At 35.3% G+C, this 20,773-nt stretch overlaps 1 protein-coding gene across 1 annotated transcript in view; it reads left to right on the plus strand.

Moving 5' to 3' along the window:
• The window catches only part of LOC136027117 (uncharacterized), a 206,140-nt gene extending 190,503 nt beyond the window's left edge, over nucleotides 1–15,637 (plus strand). Inside the window, exons 10-14 of the mRNA XM_065704071.1 lie at nucleotides 857–1,012; nucleotides 5,589–5,811; nucleotides 7,434–7,564; nucleotides 10,175–10,306; nucleotides 13,155–15,637. Of these exons, the coding sequence (XP_065560143.1) occupies nucleotides 857–1,012; nucleotides 5,589–5,811; nucleotides 7,434–7,564; nucleotides 10,175–10,306; nucleotides 13,155–14,789 (2,277 nt within the window). The 3' untranslated portion in view covers nucleotides 14,790–15,637. The remainder of the gene's footprint in view (nucleotides 1–856; nucleotides 1,013–5,588; nucleotides 5,812–7,433; nucleotides 7,565–10,174; nucleotides 10,307–13,154) is intronic.
• Nucleotides 15,638–20,773: the final 5,136 nt, after the last annotated feature.

Below are 20,773 nucleotides of genomic sequence, written 5' to 3' on the forward strand. Positions count from 1 at the left end.
GTCAATAGCATTAACGTCGGTATATGGTCTTTATTCAGTAACGTAAGAATACACATACAGTGGAGAGGAGGTACCAGAAAAACAACCAACTGAGACTAAGGTGAGAGACGGACTGATCTTAAAAGTAGCCACTTGCCCCCAAACTCACTAGAACCGAAGTTCTAGCTATTGGCTGATCAACCGGCCTGGGAACGAAACCCTTATCACGACTAACTTTTGCTCCTATAAGCCCCCTGGACCGAGTCCTAAAAGGGTAAAGGTAAAGGATACGGCATTAGACTTTACAGTCCGTACCGGCGGTGCTGATCTCCGTTTCTTGGCCCTTCAGCCAGGAAGTGCAATGGGGGGTTGGGGGCCAGCCATCCTGTGCTTTCGCACACCCTTCCTGTTTACCTTCCCCAGATTTCTCCAGGTACCCATTTAGAGCTGGGTCGACTCTGGCTAAGCTTACAGAGTCACGCCACTGACCCCCGTCCCAAACCGAGGGGTCAGACGCCAAACCGACGCCACTGACCGAGTCCTGGTTGATATTAATAGCAAACTCTGTTAACCTGAGACCCGGAAAAGGCTTCTCGAATTTATATCCCAAATGCATTACAGTCCAATACTATCCCTAAAAACTACCTTGCCTTCATCCCTTTCTTAAATTAAAATGCTTGGTAAGTTCATACCCTATGAAGAACGATAACTGCATTTTCGTTTTCAAATGCTTCGCCAGGGGGGCTCTACCTCAAAGTATTTGACCAAACTACTAGCCAAAAGTGCTTTATGTATTTGTGTAACGTATGTGTAACGTATTATTTGTTTATTATTATTTATTATAACGTCTTATTTATATTATTCATTTATTTTTTAGGGTCAGGACTTGACTACCTATGGTGAACTTGTTGCTGAAGGAATGTTTCGTTTATGTGGAGCTAGAGGTTTGAGACACGTTTTTCTCTTTGAGAAAATTTTACTAATTTGTAAAAGAAAAGAAGATATGACCTTCGTCTACAAAACTCATATTATGGTAAGGAATTTACTAAGTCCTTTTTCCTTTTCAGTCCTAGATATTTTATATAAAATATTTTGACGTTTTCCTTCATATTATGGTAAGGAATTTACTGAGTCCTTTTTCCTTTTCAGTCCTAGATATTTTATATAAAATATTTTGACGTTTTCCTTCATATTATGGTAAGGAATTTACTGAGTCCTTTTTCCTTTTCAGTCTTAGATATTTTATATAAAATATTTTGACGTTTTCCTTCATATTATGGTAAGGAATTTACTGAGTCCTTTTTCCTTTTCAGTCCTAGATATTTTATATAAAATATTCTGACGTTTTCCTTCAGTGTATATTGAAAAAAGATAGAAAAGCACTGAGAACCAAATAGAGAAAACGTTTTACAGCGAAATTATAGCTAATATTCAGCTTCTTGGTATAATAATGATGCAGACTTTTTATCTGTAAATTTAATTAAGTTAAACGTGGCCTGATTTAAACTTGGATGGGATTCACTACTGGGATGGAGTTCACAAAGGATTCACAACTTGGATAAAGGTCGCAAATTATTCAGAACTTAAATGGGATCCACAAATGATTCACAACTTGGACGGGGTTCCCAAAGGATTCACAACCTGGATGGGACTCACTAAGTACAAGGTTTCAAAACATCAGTGCTTTCACTATATGCGAATTTTTTGGAGTTTCGACGGATTCCACGCATGAAAATTGGGTTCTTCTGCATAATCTCTGAAAATCTGGGGGGGGGGGGGTAGACGGCATTTTTTTCTCTCAGTGTAAAAAAACTAGAAAACGCATTTTTCAATGAAAATACAACAAAAAAGATATTTACGAAGTCTAGAGGAGAGGGGCACATATAGGTATTTTTTAAAATAAATTATATTTTTAGTGATTTTACCATAGAATCACTTGTGAAAAAAAAAATTTTTTTACGCATTGATAATTACGGAAAGCTAGATAAATATTTTCTTTTTTCAATGAATGTACAAAAAAAAAAAAAAAAATATTTGATAAATCTAAGCAGTAAAAAAAAAAGAAAAACAGCTAAGCCAATGACGGATTTTCTCACTTGCTTCACATCCCTGTCAACACCATGTGCCAAACATCAGTGCTTCCACTATCTCAAAATTTTTAAGAATTTCCCCGAATGGAACTTGGGCTTCTGAAATATTCCCGAAAATTAACGTTCGTAACTGCATGGACTACATATTGTTAACTTTTGCTGACAAGGCACACTGGATGTTTGTCAGCTGTTGTTGAGCTATGGAGCCGACCCTGCTGAAATGGGCCCTTTTGCTGACATTTAATTTTTGGGGAGACTCGAGAGAACCTGAATTTTATTTCGGAGGAATAATTTCGGGGTTTTATTTCAGAGGCAAAACACTAATATTTGCTTTTGTCAAAATTTGGGTTTTATTCAAAATGAGAATAACGAATTTCTTTTTTAACCTTGGGAAGATTTTTTTTTCTTTTTTAAGTATAATTTCCTTATTCTTGTTTACATTTCAGCAAAAATAATTAAAGATATGGTAGCTTGTGTTCGTTAAAACAAATTAGCGGTATTTTTTTTTCCTTTATCAAATTATTTCGGTACATCCGTAAAATTGTGTAAAAGTGGTAACCACAAATTGGTTCGTCAATTAAGAAACGGTACTAGTGCTCGTCAACCAAAGCTGTGTCTATGTGTGTCAGTCAAACTATTGCGATCATCGTTTCTTCAGCAATAAGCGAAGACATTACAGCTTATTTTGAAACTTTACAACATCTATAATGATTCTAGAAATTACTGTAGTATGATTAGAAGTGATACGGCAGTGTAATAGGTATATAGAGTAGGTATGCAACGAGGGCACGAAATACCCCCTCCTCCTTGTCTAATTTAAGCCCCGGATTTAATGCAGCTAGATCTGTAATAATCAAATATAACAAAACAGAGGGAAAGGAGGGGTGTTTTTAAATATATATATATATATATATATATATATATATATATATATATATATATATATATATATATATATATATATATATATATATATATATATATATATATATATATATATATATATATATATATATATATATATATATATATATATATATATATATATATATATATATATATATATATATATATATACTAATGGCTTTTCTAATATAATATTTTATATATTAATTAATTACGGAAAGTTAGATGAATGTATTTTTTTTTATTGATACATAGAAAAGAATATAATAATAGATTTGATCATTAAACTAAAAAAAATATAGCACTAAAAAAGCAAACAACAGATCCAAAAATGGGTATAATTTTTTTCACGCTTCTCATGCCAAGAAACATCAATGTCTGTTTTATTTATAAGTTATTATGTTCTGAAAGTTCACCTGAAGGAATCAGCAATATATTTGACAGGATAGCACACCCAATGAGGTAGCCCCATATGGATGTATAGCGCATGACAAAGCAGTTTATCGAGTAGTCTAGAATAGGCGTTCCATCCTCCAGGTAATCAGAGCAAGATGGGAACAGTGACACAAGTATTGAAAGTCCCTCAGATGGAAGTAAGCGAATGTAGTGGAAAAGACAGTCACTGAAACAACATCAAATATGGTTTTTAAGGATACCCCTCTATCTTTTGTGGTAATACAGCCTCTCCCGTTAGCCATATTCTGCATCCTCTCTATTGGTGCATTGTGGTTTTTGACGGTGACGGTGACGACCTTTGATCTGGAGATAAGGAGCTCTTCTGTTTTTACTCCCTTAAAATGATTAGTTGATGATCTGGAGATCTACCTTAAAGGATAATGAACGATTACGTTCTTTGAGACGAATACACGGATTATCATCGTCGGTAAAGATGTGGAGGATTTGCTAGATTGTCTCCTGTAAAATTTAAAGACTGCAACACAAAAGGTCCTGTGCGAGGTTTTTAGCACACCAAGTTGTGGCCAAAAAAGGGACCAAAAAAATTTTTTCCCTCAGTTTGCAAACTTAAAACCGAAAGTCGTACAGCTAAACAGCCGAAGAACAGCTATGCTCTTTGACTACCAGGACCCCAATGTATAAGAAAAATTGTCGTATCTTGAAATCCTCGGGTCAAAGGGACTCAAATGCGGGGGAAAAATCCAATGCAGGGGGAAAATGGCGGTTTCCTGAAACTATGACAGTAAAAAGCGCTTTTATTTTGCTTTTATTTTGTTCCAGCTTGAAACTTAAAACTGTCACCTACGGGCCTAGTGGACCCTGTTCGCTAAACATTTCCGTTTGGAAATACCGTCCCCTTCTAAATCATGGTCCAAAAAAGGGGTCAATTTCAATTGGCTTAAAACTCTCAAGGACCGCTACCTGGTCTAAAAGGGATGATGACTCATTTTTGCTTGGAGGCGGAATGAGTTCGAGGCCTAGAATTTGGTCAAGAAGCTAGTTGTCCCTGATTAGTTTGTAATTTGGAGTCGGAAAATCCCGGGCCAAGAGGAAATTAATTGATAAAATTTAGTTTGGGGGTATGGTTCCTTCAAATGTGGGGCCTGAAAAGGATAAGAAACTTCTTTTTTTGCTAAGCTCTAAACTTATGTCCTTAAGTTGCTAGGCCAAGAGGAACCTATTGCACAAGAAAAGTTGCGCCCCCGGAAAAGGGACCTAATTTTTTTTTGAACGACTTGAAACATACACTAGTAAGTTTCTAGTTCAAGGAGGCCTAATATACAAAAAAAATCGAATAGGTTCTCTAAAAATGGGCCTAAAAATATTTATTTCATTGGGTTCAAACTTGTATCTGAAAATATACTTTTTGAACTCTAGCGAAGTGTAAGGATACAACTAGCAGAAGACTTATTCACATGCCATCTATTTTTAAGTTTCACTTGTGTGCTAAAAAATACTTGTGAATCAAATGTAACTTTTCTTGATCTTACCATTGCGCTTCTGTTTTAGAATTTCGAAAATAAAATAGGAAGAAATTGGTTTGAAAGGTCTAAATCAATGCTGTTTTTGCATCTCTAGCCAGAAACACTAGATGTGGTTAGTGCAGAACAGAACTCATTTTAATTTGGAGGGCGTGACTTCAGTCTCACCTACATTAACAATAGTCTTAAAACTAGATGTCAACCCATTGAAAAAAAAACAAAACAAAAACACAAAACTGTTGCTCCAATTTTCCACCTTTTCTGATTTCAAAAATAAATTCTGCCTTAACTCTTCACTCTGATTTATCAATCAAAAAGGTTGCGTTTTAATGTTCAGCGTAACTCAACACCCTAAATTAGGCGCAGGATATATTTCTGGTGATATATATATATATATATATATATATATATATATATATATATATATATATATATATATATATATATATATATATATATATATATATAGTCGTGGATAATTTTGGTTTTACTCCCTTCCCCCCCCCCTCGCTCACACCCACACTAGTATGACAATAATGTTGCTCTGGTATTGTTAAAATCGTGGTCCTAGGTTTTAGTATTTTTATTTTGAAGTATTTATGAGGATTGATGCTTTAGTCCAATACTTATTGAATTGACATCTAATAGAAATGACGCCCTTTTTCATTCTTTTTAGTGTTCAAATTTGATGTTGGTTGAAAGTGTGCCAGGTGAACCATTAAGCTTTCATGTGATTCCTTTTGACAACCCGAAAACCCAATTCACACTTGAGGCCAGATGCTTAGACCAAAAAAGAGACTGGGCCCTCCAAATCAAAAGAGTTATTCTAGAAAATTACCAAGCCGTTATTCCAACTCATGCTAAACAAATACTTATGGAAATTGGACAAGCACAAAAAGGTTTGTATTGTGAGGTATCATCTCATTGTCCGTGTTTGCACCTTTGAAAACCATAAATTGTTGGATTTTTTTTTCTAATATTTTGAATCCGAAGACAAAACCATCCTTCATTTATTACCCGGTTAAATTTAATGAAATGGGCATTGGTTGTTTTAAAGGATAGGAAGGCGTGGTCTTTAGTTTTACGAACTTACTTGTTGTGTCAGTCTTGAATAGTTAATGATACTGAAAGGTATTTGAAAGACCTTTGTTTTAGAATAAATAAAATTTAATAAAATAAAAATTTTATTTGCTAAAAATAAATTTATCACACATGGTTGTATAGTATACAAGATTATAAAATAAAAAGAATAAGATAGTTGAAAAAATAAACTAAGGGCGAAGATTGATTTTTTTTTTTTTTTACCAAAAGTTAAAATCAACTTTTAAAAAAGCTTTATGATTGTAATTTTTGGCACCAAATACGTCGAAAAAAAATTGTGCTACCCTGAAAAATTGAAATTTCCAGGACTAAAAATGAAAGCATAAGGCAATCATGGCTTAAAGTAAAATGTGGCATGACTGGTCCCATACTATCATTTCAAGATAAAAAAATTGATTTTTTGGTAGCTGAATTTTTTTTTGTTTTTTTTTTTTGTTCATTTGCAGATTAAGGTATTTCTTTAAGGTTTTTTAATTTTCTGTGAAGGTTATTAAAACTTATTTTAAATCCACTCAACTTACCTTTTCACTAAACTTGTTGTGTTCTGAGCGTAATTTAAAGGAAGTTATGTTGAATTATACCCTGGACCTATTTTTAAAACTAATGTTAAAAAAGGACGTTGCCAACGCCTTTAACAAATCGTTGAAAGGTTGTTGATAGTTATGTTAATTGCTTACTAGAAACTTCTAAGGCAATTTTCACCATATACAAAAGAGTTAACATACTAAACAGACTTGAAGGAGATCACCTTTAAAGACAGCTGAATAAACCCAATTCTAGTAAAAAAAAAAGGGCTGAGTAATACTAGCTAAGGAAAAGGATTTTTCTTAAAAGGGAAAAAAGAATGAAAATTTTTTTTTTTGGTTGGAACTTGCGAAATGGTAATTTCAATCGAGTTTTGCCATTATTCTTTATTCAATGGACCTTTAAATATGTGAATTAAAATGTAAAAAAACCTCTAACAAGTTGTGCCGTTGGATATAAACCTTTGTTATCCTCTCTCTCTTTGTCTGACACTCCCTCACTGCCCCTCCTCTCTCAAGTTGTCTTTAGTGCGCCTTTGTTTTTCTTTTACATAAATATCTAACATTGTTATTTTCGCAAATAAACCTTCAAACACTTTTGTCTAATGAAAATTCCGTAACATCTAGTTCTTCATATCACCATTAAAAAACACCGCATAAAGCAGTTTTTGTACTATTTAAATAAATTTTCATTATTATTTCAAATTCAGATTGTGAGATAAGTTCTCTGTTAGCTATGCTAAAATATTCTGTGAGCTTATAAGTTTATTTTGCCTTTTGAAAATTATTCTTATCTAAAAAACCTGAAGCATGCTTATTTATCCAAGAAAGCTGCAGTCACACAAAAAGACTGAAATGAGAAAAAAACATGACTTGTAGCTATTTCCTTTTTCTAGAAACAACATTGGAAAGGAGTACTACCAAACGGCACCATGTTGCACCGGAATATTTGCAAAGAAGACGGATGGACAGGAAAAATAGCCGAGAGAAGAAATTTCAGGAATTGCGTTCAACAAGTCCCAAAGATGTAAGTTTTTTTTTTGGGGGGGGAGGGGAATCAAATAACACACCCAACCCACATCGAATGGCCCAAATTGATGGTAAGGGCCAAGGGCTTGGGGCCCGAGCCTCCAATGGGACTAGTTCAATGTATTGAAATATGAAAGCTCTTTTTTTCATTTGTGATTAAAAGATTTTCATACTTGTAATCATTATCTATTTTCTACTCAATATAAATTTAATTATATTGCAACAAGGGACGTGCAATTATTTCCTATATTCTCATATAAACTCTATTAGGCTACCCAAATTATATGCTTAAATAATATTTGCTATAATGATGAAGTTACAGTGAAGCGGGGTCCATAAACAGCTATGAAGTGGTCTGGGAGTTACATTAGCCTGCAGACCAAATCCCTAGGCTCGTGTTCAGATGTAAAACTAGCTACATAATTTTGTCCCTATGTAGTTAGTGACCTCTGTCCTGAAAAGTAACCTGAAAATTTATAGGGGTTCGGTTTTCAAGGAAACCAGCACTATCGTAAAAATAGAGAAATAAAATTGCTGGAATTTACTTGGAAGTTTTCACGTACAGCTCTTAGCGCCCAAGTGGTGTTACCACTTGCTGATCCTTTGTACTGTTTAGCTCATTTTCGAGTACAGTAATTTGACAGGAATGACAATACTGCTTGCATGGCTCAGAGTTAATGATACGACTTGCCTCTTTAATTTGCATTGTTATTATAAAAAGAGCAAATTTAGAAGGAGGGGAAAGTGTATTAAAAAATCTATCCTTAGGGCCTTGTCTTGAATCTCGATCGTTCGGTGCATAAACCTTAAACCGAGAAAATTATTTTCGGATATACCCACTGCTAAAGCACAAAGCTACAGTCTATAGTCACTATGATGGTATAAGGATGTATTTTTCATAAATACTTAAATGCTCTCCGTGGTCTGTTAGCTGTGTTTTTTGAGGTGCATGATATAGGAAGTAGAACTTTGTCTTGAAGATATAGGGAATAACTGTCAAACACAACTAAATAGAGGAGACTGTTTTTGGGCCCTTTGCCTGACCATCATAACCTCCACTTTTTTGCTATAGTTATTAAGCTCGTTAGAGAAAGAGTTTTTGTTTATTCTCCTCTGACCTGAGAAGTAAAGATTTTCATGACATTGTCATCAAAGCCTTGTGAAAGTCTCCTCCTATTAGTGGAAGGAGTAATATGTTTATTATTTTATGTAAAGAATAAGGATTAAATTTTGATAAGTGATGACCGCGTTGAAAGTGATACTTCTCCCTCTGGATTCATCCCTAAAAACTAGAGCCGTCCTGGCCAAGTGGTTAGCACGCTGGACTTGAAATCTTCCTGTCGCTGGTTATTTGGTTTGGAACGGGGGTCAGTGGCGTTACTGTAAGCTCAGCCAGAGTCGATCTAGTTCTAAACATGTACCCGTAGAAATCTGGGGAAGGTAAACAGGGAAGGTGTGCGAAAGCACAGGATGACTGGCCCCAACCCCCAATGCATTTCCTGGCTGAAGGGCTATAAAACGAAGATCAGCACCGCCGGTAGGTACTGTAGAGTCCAGTGTCATATTCTTTACCTTTTTTATTTACTTAAGGACTAGGACTAAGTAGCGAAAAAGGAGGAATGGAGACTTAGCAGGTTAATAGTAAAAATTAAGCTCATTAATTCCATCGTGTGCAGCAAAACCCATAAAACCCCTCGTTTTATAGATTAGTAAAGTTGCCAAAAATCTTCTTCAACCAGTACTGCCAGTATCACATCAGGAAAACAAAGAACCATTACTGGTATTATGGCTACTGTGTCGCGATGAAGAGTTCTTTTTTGGTTATTGCTAATTTTAATTCATATTCACGCCATCTGTAGATTCAATTAGGAAGCGTGTGCCCAAATTTATCAAATTGAAGTGAATTTATCATTTTGCATTAAGCTTTCCTGCAGCCTCACACTTCCCAAAGTGATTTTGACAACACCGGACAGGATTCTAATAATATCAGGCATGATTTTGGTAGTATCAGGTATCCATTTGTAAATTCTGCTCTTTGAATGGGCTTCTCACATTCAGACTGATTTATTAGGCCGGAGAATTTATCGGTGATTCACCTTAATTAATTGGTGAATTAAGTGAATAACGTAATATCGATGATTAAATAGCCGCCATAGCCGGTGATTAAATATATTTCGAAAATTTTTGTGTTTGCTGAAATTCGATTTCCATCTGATTAAATGAAAAACGAATAATGTGTTTATTCCAGCGGGAAAACTTCCAGTTGTCTGTAGTTAAATTTTTACAGAACTTGGGTTGGACGTATCGACTCTCCTTAACCGCAAACTCTAAAAAGGGGCTTGTTTTGGCAACACAAAACGGTGTTATGTCAAGACCTTTTGCTTACCGCAGTTTTAATGTAGATAAATAAACAAAAATAGCTTCTTGATCATTTGTTAGAATTAATTCTATAATAAGCGAAGCGAGAGAGACTTGTGTAGAAGATTCCTCTGGTGTGCAGACTCCTTAAGGGCTGGCGTACAGCTAGTCTGGTTCTGTTGCCAATTTATATCGATAGGCCTTAAAAAAACCTATTTTTGGCTTCCTAATTCATTATTCATTATTTTAGAGTCCTTTGTTACCTCGACGCCTGCGTCGTAGCCTTGGAGTTATTACGAGGGATCGAAGCGAAAGCCGAGATAGAGATACGGACTCGGAATCCTGTTCTTCCAGAAGACTAAGTGACTCAGAAAAACCGAGGGTAAGTAGATTCTAATATTTGTAACGTAAGAAAAAACGGCACCGTATCCGGATTATGCAAATTTTCAGTATTTTTCTTCATGGTAAATTTTGTTCCACTATTTGTATAATGGATTTTTAGATGTCCAATTGATTAAGCATGAAGTCCCTTATAAAAATAAATGGATAATATCTTAACTCAAGTGCAAAATTTTAGTGAAATTCTTTCCAATTTTTGAATCGAATTATATAAAAAAAAAGAAGTTACGTGAAACAAATTATGACTTATTTCCGAAGCCAGTCATAAAATAAAACCTTAGGGAATCTTCTGACTATGTGATCAATAGCCATCCTCAGCAAAGTAGAAGACAAAAAATAAAGCAAAGAAAGCAACAAAAAAGTATAAATCACCGTCTAGAAACTCTGGGAAAAAATAAATAAAACCAAAATTAAATCATTACTGCGCGGTTTAGATGACAAAATTTCCGTGAAAATGGCTTCGGTTATGTTTTAGTTGTGTTGTCAGTAGAATCAGGTACTGGAAAACCCCCTATGTCCGAAACCTAATACACAGTGGTGTCAATTAAGGGGATGGGTGGGTAGGCTGCGGTGGGGGCGCATGTCCCCTAGATTTTTGGTCATCTCTCCCTAGATTTTAAGAAATATCTTATTGGGATGTATTTTCATTGAAAAAAGTCCCTTTTTAGCACTGCAATCTAAAAAATTGAAGAAACGACAAATTTGCCACTCCCCCCCCCCCCCTACCCTATATATATACTGAAAAATGCATTTTGCACCTCTCCTCCTTAAATTTCCTTAAATTGACGTCAATGCCAGAATAACACAAACCTGTTAATGAAAAAGCCAACCTCTATGAATAATGTGTGCTCCTTGTTGATTCTGTCGTCATACTTGTATTACAAAAATGGAGCATTGAAATGGCAAGACAATCACAAAAAATGGGTTTTAAAAGCCAATATAAACACTAAATTTTCTCCAAGGACTGTCTACAAAAAGTACAGCTTTGTATCTTGCGAGATTCATCATACTACTACTACTAACACCTCATTGCAGTACCTAAGTAAGACAGTTCAAAATAGGGATGAAACCTTTTTATTGACAGTGAACAGATACAAAATTTAACTGGATATTTCGAACACATATACAGTGTTCATCATCAGCAGAAAAAAAGCAGAAACCAGTTTTACTGCTGATGATGAACACTGTATATGTGTTCGAAATATCCAGTTAAATTTTGTATCTGTTCACTGTCAATAAAAAGTTTTCATCCCTATTTTGAACTGTTTTACTTTCGTCATGGAAAGGCAGTGCGGTCTTCGAAGTTATATTTTGCAGTACCTAATCATCTGAGGCCAACACAACTGCGCACGCTCCTCCTTCTCCAGCTCAATCTATTGGAAACCTCCCTCTTTACATCCTCCCAAAAAATTCCCATTTCCCTTGAGCCTTTCCTTACCATATCCTCCCATCCCATTCGGTGAAATATAAAGCAGAAATAGCGCTTGTAAAATTCACTACTCTACAACCTCTACAAGTTCAACCTCTACAAACATAGTCTTTTTTTTAGGTTCAGCACAATTTTTCAGGAGTGCCTTTTGGCTTTTTGCTGAATTTCAAATTTAATCGATGGCTTAATTTGACAGGATTATTAGCCGACATGAGAATTACCATTCATCACATCTATACTGTAGGAAAAAAAATAAATGAAAAATTTTTCCCACACTCACTCAATTTTCTTTTCTTTCGGTTCGCATATATAAGTATGCATATATTAATATAGAAAAAAATAAGTATTGAAAAAGGCATGCTCCCCTCAAGGCCTTTTAGTTAGGAAATTTTAAAGTCAATCATTTCTTCTAAATGGAGTTAGAAACCAGTTTCTATTCAGTTTTATTGCTAGCTGAGTGGTTACCGCGCTAAATTTAAAATCCTTTGCCCGTAAGGACAGGGGTTTGACTCCTGATGTTGCTGGTTATTAGGTTTGGAACGGAGGTCAGTGGCATGACTGACAGAGGTCAGTGGCATGTCAGTTGACCAGAGTCAACCCAGCTGTAAATGGGTACCTGGAGACATCTGGGGAAGCTAAAAACGAGGGGCGTGTGAAGTACAGGATGGCTGGACCCAAACTTGTCATTGCACTTCCTGGTTGAAGGGCCATGAAATCAGCACCACCGGTAGGGACTGTAAAATCCAATGCCATATTCTTTACCTCCCCCTCCTTTGAGGAATCCTGTTTATCCGTGCACATGAAAAATCCTGTCCACGCCAGGAAGACAAAGGAAGTTGAGGGAATCGAATTTTTGAAGCTTTGGTATCCCTTCTATAAAAATGAAAATTTGCTTCCTTCGTTTCAAATAAATTGTAAAAAATATGCACAGCGCTAGTGTAGTAAGAAATACAGAGGTAGATTGTAAAAAGACATAAATAGCTTTGGATCTTATAAGAAAGCCAAGATTTTTTTTTTTTTTTTGTTTTTTTTTGTCGAAGAAGCCCTTTAACTTTCTTGTCATCAGTTTCCATGACCTTTAGATAAATTCAAGGAACTTAGAAATTCATTAGGCGGATAAGCCCTTTTTGGCTAATCCTTTGACTAAGTCGTTGGTACCGAGTCCTTCATTAGTTGAATTAGCTCCCCTTGGCTAACTATTTGACTGAGTCCAAGTAACTTAGTCCTTCATTAGATGAATTAACCCTTTTTGACTAACTCTTTGACTAAATCCAAGGAACTAAATTCATTAGGTGACTTAGCCCTTCGTTAAGTGAATTTTTCTCTAGCTTTTCTTTGTGCTTTACTTTTCTCTAACTTAGTACTTTCTCTAGTGTTTCTTTAACGTCTTATTTTTCTGTAGGAAAATCGATTTTGGCGTCGAAAAAGCGAGCCAAGCAGCTCCTTCTTTCGGTCTTCAAGCGTGCAAAGTGATTGCAACCCACCAACAATACCCGAAGTTTCTTCTAACGAGTGCCTTAACACTGATTCTGGAATCACTGAAGACTCGGCGTTAAGTGATATTCCTGACTCAAAGTCTGAAAGTGTCGCTGAACTTGTTGGGCAATTGGTATTGCAAAATGTTGAAATTCAGCGTGTTTTGCGGCGCCGGAAAAAATCAAACCGTTTTCGTTTGCCAGACTCGGCGGCAGATACAGACGGTGCAACTGACTGTGAAAGTGACATTGGGCCGCAAGCGAGAGATGAAATTGAATCTAAGAACATTTTCAAACGATTTGGGAAAATTCTCACCCGTGAACAAGTTGACAATTTTATGAGAAACCTCTCTCCTCAAAGGAAAATGTCCCATATAATGAACAACATAAATCAACGACGGAGCAGTAAAGACAAAATGGTAGAAGTTAGGAGGACTAGATCTTTTTCAATAAGTGATATCAATCGGATAGATCCCGAGCTATCTGTTGATCAAGCTGAGCAAAAGTCAAAAATTCATGCTTCCGCATCTCTAAGTGACCTGCAAAGACATTCAGTAATATCGAGAAAATCAAAACGACCAGTTACTATTGCTTCACACCACACCGATGATGAAACCGATCATAGCCTGAATCATCAGTGCAGCGACTCGACTTCAGTCGGTGAAAGTGTTGCCTCTTCCCTGAATATTCCTCAATACAAAATTTATAGACGATCTCTTTCAAAAACTTCGCTCAAAAACCTAATGCAAAATGTTGGTTCAAAGTTTTCCAATTTGAGAAGTGGCTCTAACGACAAATTTTCTGTAACTCCCGGTGTTGATGAATGTGAAGAATCAAACGCAGGAAAAATGGTGAACATCCTCGCACGTCAGTATAGTCGTGTTTTGAAACAAAGGATTAAAAATATAATGGGCGATACTGTTCCCGAAAAGAAAGACCCCGGTGTTGGTAATCCATCAGCAGCAGCTAGAATGGCATCAAATGATTATTCGGATTATGCAATCCCGTCATCTTTAAACATCCCAAAACTAGATGACGACACTGACAAATCCGATTCAGAATTATCAACTGGTAGTATTTACGAGCGCACCTTTGAAGAAATTGAGTCCATGCTTGATTCATTACGGGACAGTGCCGTTTATAGTGATCGTGATGATACTCTAAGTGTAAGCTCTGACAATTATCTTCCTCCAAAAGTCCCTCCTCCGGTTCCACCAAAGTCAATCAAAACTCCTCCCCCCACTAAACCAAAGCCCCAAGCTAAAATAGCAAAGGAAGGGCTTTATCCAACCCCAAGCTTAGAGGGTCTGAAAAGTATTAGTGATAGACTTAAAGACTTAGAACACTGGCGAAGAGAAAATAATAAAAGCTCTTGTGATGATGAAAGTGAAACCAGTTCCCAGCATTCGACTTCTACCGTAAATACTGTCCTGGAAGTGAAAGCCCCATCTTTTGAAATACTTGACGATAAGAAAGATAAGCTACCAACGGCACAAAATGCTTTGCCCAAAGGCTGGGTCAGGCAAGTTATCGGTAAAATTCAAGGAGGTGTTTTTGATTAACCCGTATATTTAAATCTTGAGACTAACACTCTAGTCTAGAATTTACAGCTTTGAAGTTATAATTGTAACTGCATACTGTTTTGTCTTAGGATCTGAGTCGAAGATGGCTGAACTTTGTAAATATATTTTATGGCACACATAGCAAACCGATAAGCTGGAACCTAACTGGAAAATGTTTTTTCGGGAGGGGGGTGATGCATCAATCTATCATTATAAAAATTTAGTAAAAGTAATCGAAAATTCTATATTTCTAAGATATTCTTAGTATCTAAGCTTTGTGAAACGTATATTCAAAAGCAAACTTGGTACTTAGCTCCATGAAGGATTTTGAAATATTATTTTGCCATGGCTATAACTCAGTTCAGATCTATGTTTTGCAGGAAACTACGAGTTTTGCATAGGAACCTTAATAATATACTATATGAGGAGTCCCGCCCACTTAATTCTATGGCTCTCTTTATGAAACTTTTGATTAATGAGGGTATCAACAGTTTTCAAATCGATATTTTTCTCATTTATGTTCAAAAATTAAAAAGCGTTTCAGCTTAAACATAACAAGTAACATATCACGATAATCTGTTGTAGATCTTTTTGTAAAATCGATATCGACCAAAAAAAGCAGTGAATCTGTATAATTCATTATAAGCTGTATACAAATTTAAATCAAGGAATTTGCTATGTATGTCTTCGAAATTACTTGTTCAAAATCTTTCTGTGAATATTGTTTTCTACTCCGGTTTGAAGTGCATATATATATGTACGCATTGAATTTTCTAGTCCGTCTTTTTTTCAGTTTGTTTTGTATAAATGACGCATGTCTTTCGGAATATAATAAACTCTGTTCTCTACTTAATTTAATTTTAACCTATATGTTGTTAGGGATGTTCTGTGTATATTTATTAGATATATATCATCAATAAATGTAATTTAGAATTTATAATGACTGTGAAGGTGTATTTTACTTTTCTTTAAGAAAGAAGAAATAAATATAATTAAGAGACTGACAGACAAAACAACTGAAAAGAGAGTAGGAGGACTTAGGTTATAATTAAATAATAAAAAAACAAGTTCTTTTAACTGCAAGTAAGGAGCGATATTAAAACTTAAAACGAACAGAAATTATTCCGTGTATGAAAGGGGTTGTCCCCTCCGCAACGCCTCGCTCTTGACGCTAAAGTTTGACTCTTTGTCACAGCTCTACTTAAAAAAAAAAACAAAAAAACATATGACTAAGATTCTATGACTTTTAGGGGGCGTTTCCCACTATTCTCTAAAATAAGGCAAATTTTCTCACGCTTGTAACTTTTGATGGGTAAGACTAAATTTGATGAAACTTATATATTTAAAATCAGCATTAAAATGCGATTCTTTTGTTGTAACTATTAGTATCAAAATTCCATTTTTTTAGAGTTTCGATTACTATTGAGCCGGGTCGCTCCTTACTACAGTTTGTTACCACGAACTATTTGATTTTGGGTCTTTCTCAAACCTATCTTTACTTGAAAAACTTCTTAAAACTGAAAAAGGGTGTCAAGTCTAGTTCAAAGCCTGCATCAGTTATGGGAACAATATGGTTCCCAGAATTTATATGGATTCGAATCCATATTTTTTTATTAAAGCCTGTTTTCTTAGTTAGCATGGAAGAGAAATTGTTATCATATAAATATCTTCCCTTTTCTGGCTGTGAAACAATTTCTATAAATTTTATTCAACAAGTACAAAAACTTCCAAATTCATGGAAAGCTATTGTGTTGGAGGTAGGAAGGTCTAGAGGAACGTACTTTCTAAAGTCTTCTTGTGTCTTATTTTAATTTCCGACACGAAAACGAAAAGCTGGAATACTAGTTTCGCAAAAGGGAATGTGAGTATGCTCTAATTCTCTTTTTTAAAAGAATTTAAAATCTTAAAATAAGATTAAAAGCTTTTCAAAGAATTACTTGTCATTTCAGTTGTTTTCTTCTGTAGAACAAATGTGGCGCTAGAATCAAGGAAAGCCCATATTGCTGATGGAAACTAGATATTATCCTTTTTATTGACAGGTCCAACTTTGTTGTGGCTTGTGCATAGCTTAGTTAAGATACAGCTGAGACTTAAAAATAGATGGCAGATAAATAACAGTTTTATGAGTTTTATTCGTACATGGAGATCTTAATGTTGTATCGCAGTTAAAAACATACCCAATTTTACAATAGTAAATCTGTACAAATTGTTTTAATAAAATTTATTAAGGTAAATTACAAGGTTATTAACTTGGTTCGACTTACACAATGAAATACCTGATTAACAGAAGATATTATTGTACCACCGTATGGAAGAGGAAGAGAAAAATTCAGCAATTCCATTTCGTCATATCTCTAATACAGGTAACTTTCACTTATAATTATTCCCATCTTTATCTCTCTGCTTGCCAAAAGAAAAGTTATTTCCTAGCAACTAGGGGTTAGCATTATTTCTGTTTCTGCTCTTTTGACCAGTATAGTCATTTGTTGTGTCGCATTTCTGTTTCTATTCTGATTTTTTCTATATTGTTTATCGCTTTCTGTTTTCCTAAAAAATTTGAGTGCTATCCCCTCCTTTTCATTAGTGATAAGCCTCCTCTTGATTGATATCAGTCCCCCTGGCTGCAGTATTTTTTGCAGATGTATCGCTTTTGGACAGGCGACTATGATTCGATAGCCTACGAAAATTTTGAAGGCTATGATTGACTGTCCATTCGAAGTCGGCCCTATTGCTGATAGGGTAAATGATGTCAATCAAGACGAGGCTATAGTGATGAAAGATTGAGAGGACGCTAGTCAAGACTTAATCCATACGGCAGAACTAAATATAACTGCTTCAGCTTCTGTCTTGATCAAATTTGTTATCTGAGTTTTGGCCTGTTTCTTGTCGGGTCAATTTCTCTTTTTTCCACAATTTAGCTAGGAAGAAAATGAACACATCACTTGGTGTCTTTTTTATGCTCTTCCCAATAACGATAATCACTTCAGGGGCAAATTCCTTTTTGAGCCCTTAAAGTAAAAGGTAGCTTATTTTTATTACAACACAAAAAGTTTCCATCACTTGAAATGAATTTATAAGTGGTTAAAAATATATCATTTGTTTGTAAGTCAATTATTTAAAAGTAAGATATTACAAAGGCATTAATTTATAACAATTTAATTCCACAAAAATTCTATTTATAAGTATTATTTTAAAATGTTAAACATTTTCCTGAGGTGTGTTTAAAAGAGGGCATTGTCAGCTCTATAAACGTTTTTTCCGTTCGCTATTGTTATGTTAGGGGAAAGTTTATTGCACAGAAAACGTGCACTTATATACAGAAAAAACTTGGGATTTTAGAATAACTTTAGTAAATCTGAATGTTTACTGTATTAGATCTTATGCGTTTGGAATTAATCAATGCCTTTGGAATATTTTAGTTTTGAATAATGGATTTAATAATTGAATTGCAAGTTTTCCTGAAGCGATTATTATATTTGAAAAGAACAACTTGCTTCTTCCTAGCTCGCTAGTCGGAAGACAAGAAGTTGAGGAGACACTGACACAGAATTTTGTTTCGTGGGAGGGAGGGGGAGGTTCAAAAAACATACAGAAAGCAAAAACATACAGAAATCAGGTGTATTAAATGGAAAAGATAAAATACAAGACGTATGAGTCTCTGAGTACCTAGGTCAGAGATATCTTTTTATCCAGTAAACCCTACAAGATTTATTCATGTGCCCATTATCTTGATTATTACCCCTTGTTTGAATACCTAAAAGTCACTAAAAATCACTGGCAGATCAGGTGTTTTCTAGATGCCGCCCTGTTTTACGGTCACCTGTCCTCTACGGTGATTTTTCTCTTTTGGTTGATTTCCCTTGGCGCCTGTACTTCGTTACCCTGGAATAAATTGCAGGAATATTTTCATCGTGCTGGACTTTTGTAAGGATGTAAAATGATCCGTAAAAACGCTTTATCGGATGTGTTTGCTGGTTTGGTCTTCCACTCTATCAAGGACGCGCTGCAGTGCTTCTTTGATGGAGGCAGCACGAGACAATCTTAGCTGATTTTTTTACTATTGTCACAGACATTGGCAAGGATGTGTTTTGTAGGCAAAAGCTTAGCTAAAGAATGGGTATGTCAATCCTTAGTGATAAAATTGAGCCAGCAGATTGGACCCACCAACCACACTCCCTATTTAAAAGTCTTCAAATCAACCTAGAATCTATAGATTGACGTTTGCTGAGGCCCAAGATTGGATGCTTGGGGTTTTAGCTTATTCGCAGTCCTCCTCCCCTCTTTTTTAAACACTGATCGCGTTGCAGCACATTCTTTCAAATTAATCTTATTTTCTTGCTGCACGTCCGATTTTTAAATGAACGGACGTATTCAAAGCAAAACTTAATCTACAATGCAGAATTTGACCTTTAAAATAATTGGGAAGGGAATCTATAAAATCTTCAGAAGTCAATTTGTTGCCCAAGAAAACGCACTTCGTGCCTCTTTTTCCCTGCAACAAGTAACGTTTAATCCTTTTTTTTTGTGGCATATGAAAATAGTCTTACGTTTGAATCTATGCGATAATGAAATCAGAGATTATTTTTAATAGGTAAGAGTCGAACAGAAAAAGGGATTATATTCAGCGGAAAATTAAAAAAAAAGAATTTTACACAGAGGCTTGAATAATATTTGTAATATGTATTCAAAACAGTGTTAAAAGTAACGCTTCAAATTTATAATACGTTGGATGTTTTGCATCATAGTTTTTTTGTTGTTTTTTTGGCTAGCATTTTACACATTTAAAAGTGAAGTGAATTTTATAAATAAGTTCAAAAGAACAATTTAACGAATGATGTTGCTAAAACCTGTGGATGCCTTGGCTACTAGTGTGGAAAACCTCTGCTGAATAACTTTGGAAAAAGGGGTCTATTCCAAGTGAAAGTGTATGGGTAACTGACAAGAGTGGAAACTCGCGCTAATGCAAATAAAATACCAACGCCATCTAATGTCTAATGAAATTATATGGCTAGACCTAGTATATGTCTCATATGCAGTAAGTTAACCTACCGTAAACAGCCAAATACTTACCTTTTTCGGCGTTTGAAATGTAAGTGAGGGTAAAGAGCCCAAAACTTTTTAACTAGTAGGCCTTATAACTAGGCCTATTTCTTTCAACCTGGATAGGCCTGTTGAGTTAAATTAGCTCTTGAAAGAAAACCAGTACAGATTATTTATTACTTACACAGAGACTTAACCTTTGAATGCTATAGATACACAGATTGGACTAGGCTTACATCGTTATCATATCAATTATCTAGTTCCGTTTGAAATTTTCTACTTATTTAGAGACACTTTTAATGCTTTCGGGAGCCACTACTAGTAGTTTTCAATTTTTATCTTTCGATGTTAAATCGCGTAAGATCCGACTGTTATCAATTACCCATACTTTTTGGCAACATTTATAACGAAAAATTTGAATAAAACAACCCTGGATAGCTGGGGGTTTGGGGGCAGTGTAACTTCTGGTGACTTCCAGTGTTTGCACGAGACGCATAAAGTGATTAGAATGATCCCACGATCACAATTTCATAGTTGAAAAGGTTTGAAAGATTAGGAAGATAAGTGCGAACCAAGATTAGAATGCTGGAAGCTACAGTGGTCAAGTATGATTCAGAAACGGGGGTGCTCCAAAAGGCAGAAGGGGATTTGCTAGATGTTTCCCAACAGAATCTTCTACGAATTTGTTTTGAGTACCCGTCTGACTGACCGTATTTAAAACCGCATGGTTCTATCACACTTAGAGTTTTTAAGCTGTGATCTTCAAAAAGATCCAAACTCTAAAAACCAACACTCGTCCCCGAACGAGAAGAAAATATCCCTATCCCTAATTCATTTCTTACTCCCTTGGTAGGTCTATTTTTGTAAACTAGGTATTTATTCCAGTAAAAAAAATCAAATGGATTAATTTATATACTAGCGTGAATTTTAAATGCGAAAGTACA

This window comes from Artemia franciscana, chromosome 5, assembly GCF_032884065.1.
Source record: "Artemia franciscana chromosome 5, ASM3288406v1, whole genome shotgun sequence".
Taxonomy (NCBI): domain Eukaryota; kingdom Metazoa; phylum Arthropoda; class Branchiopoda; order Anostraca; family Artemiidae; genus Artemia; species Artemia franciscana.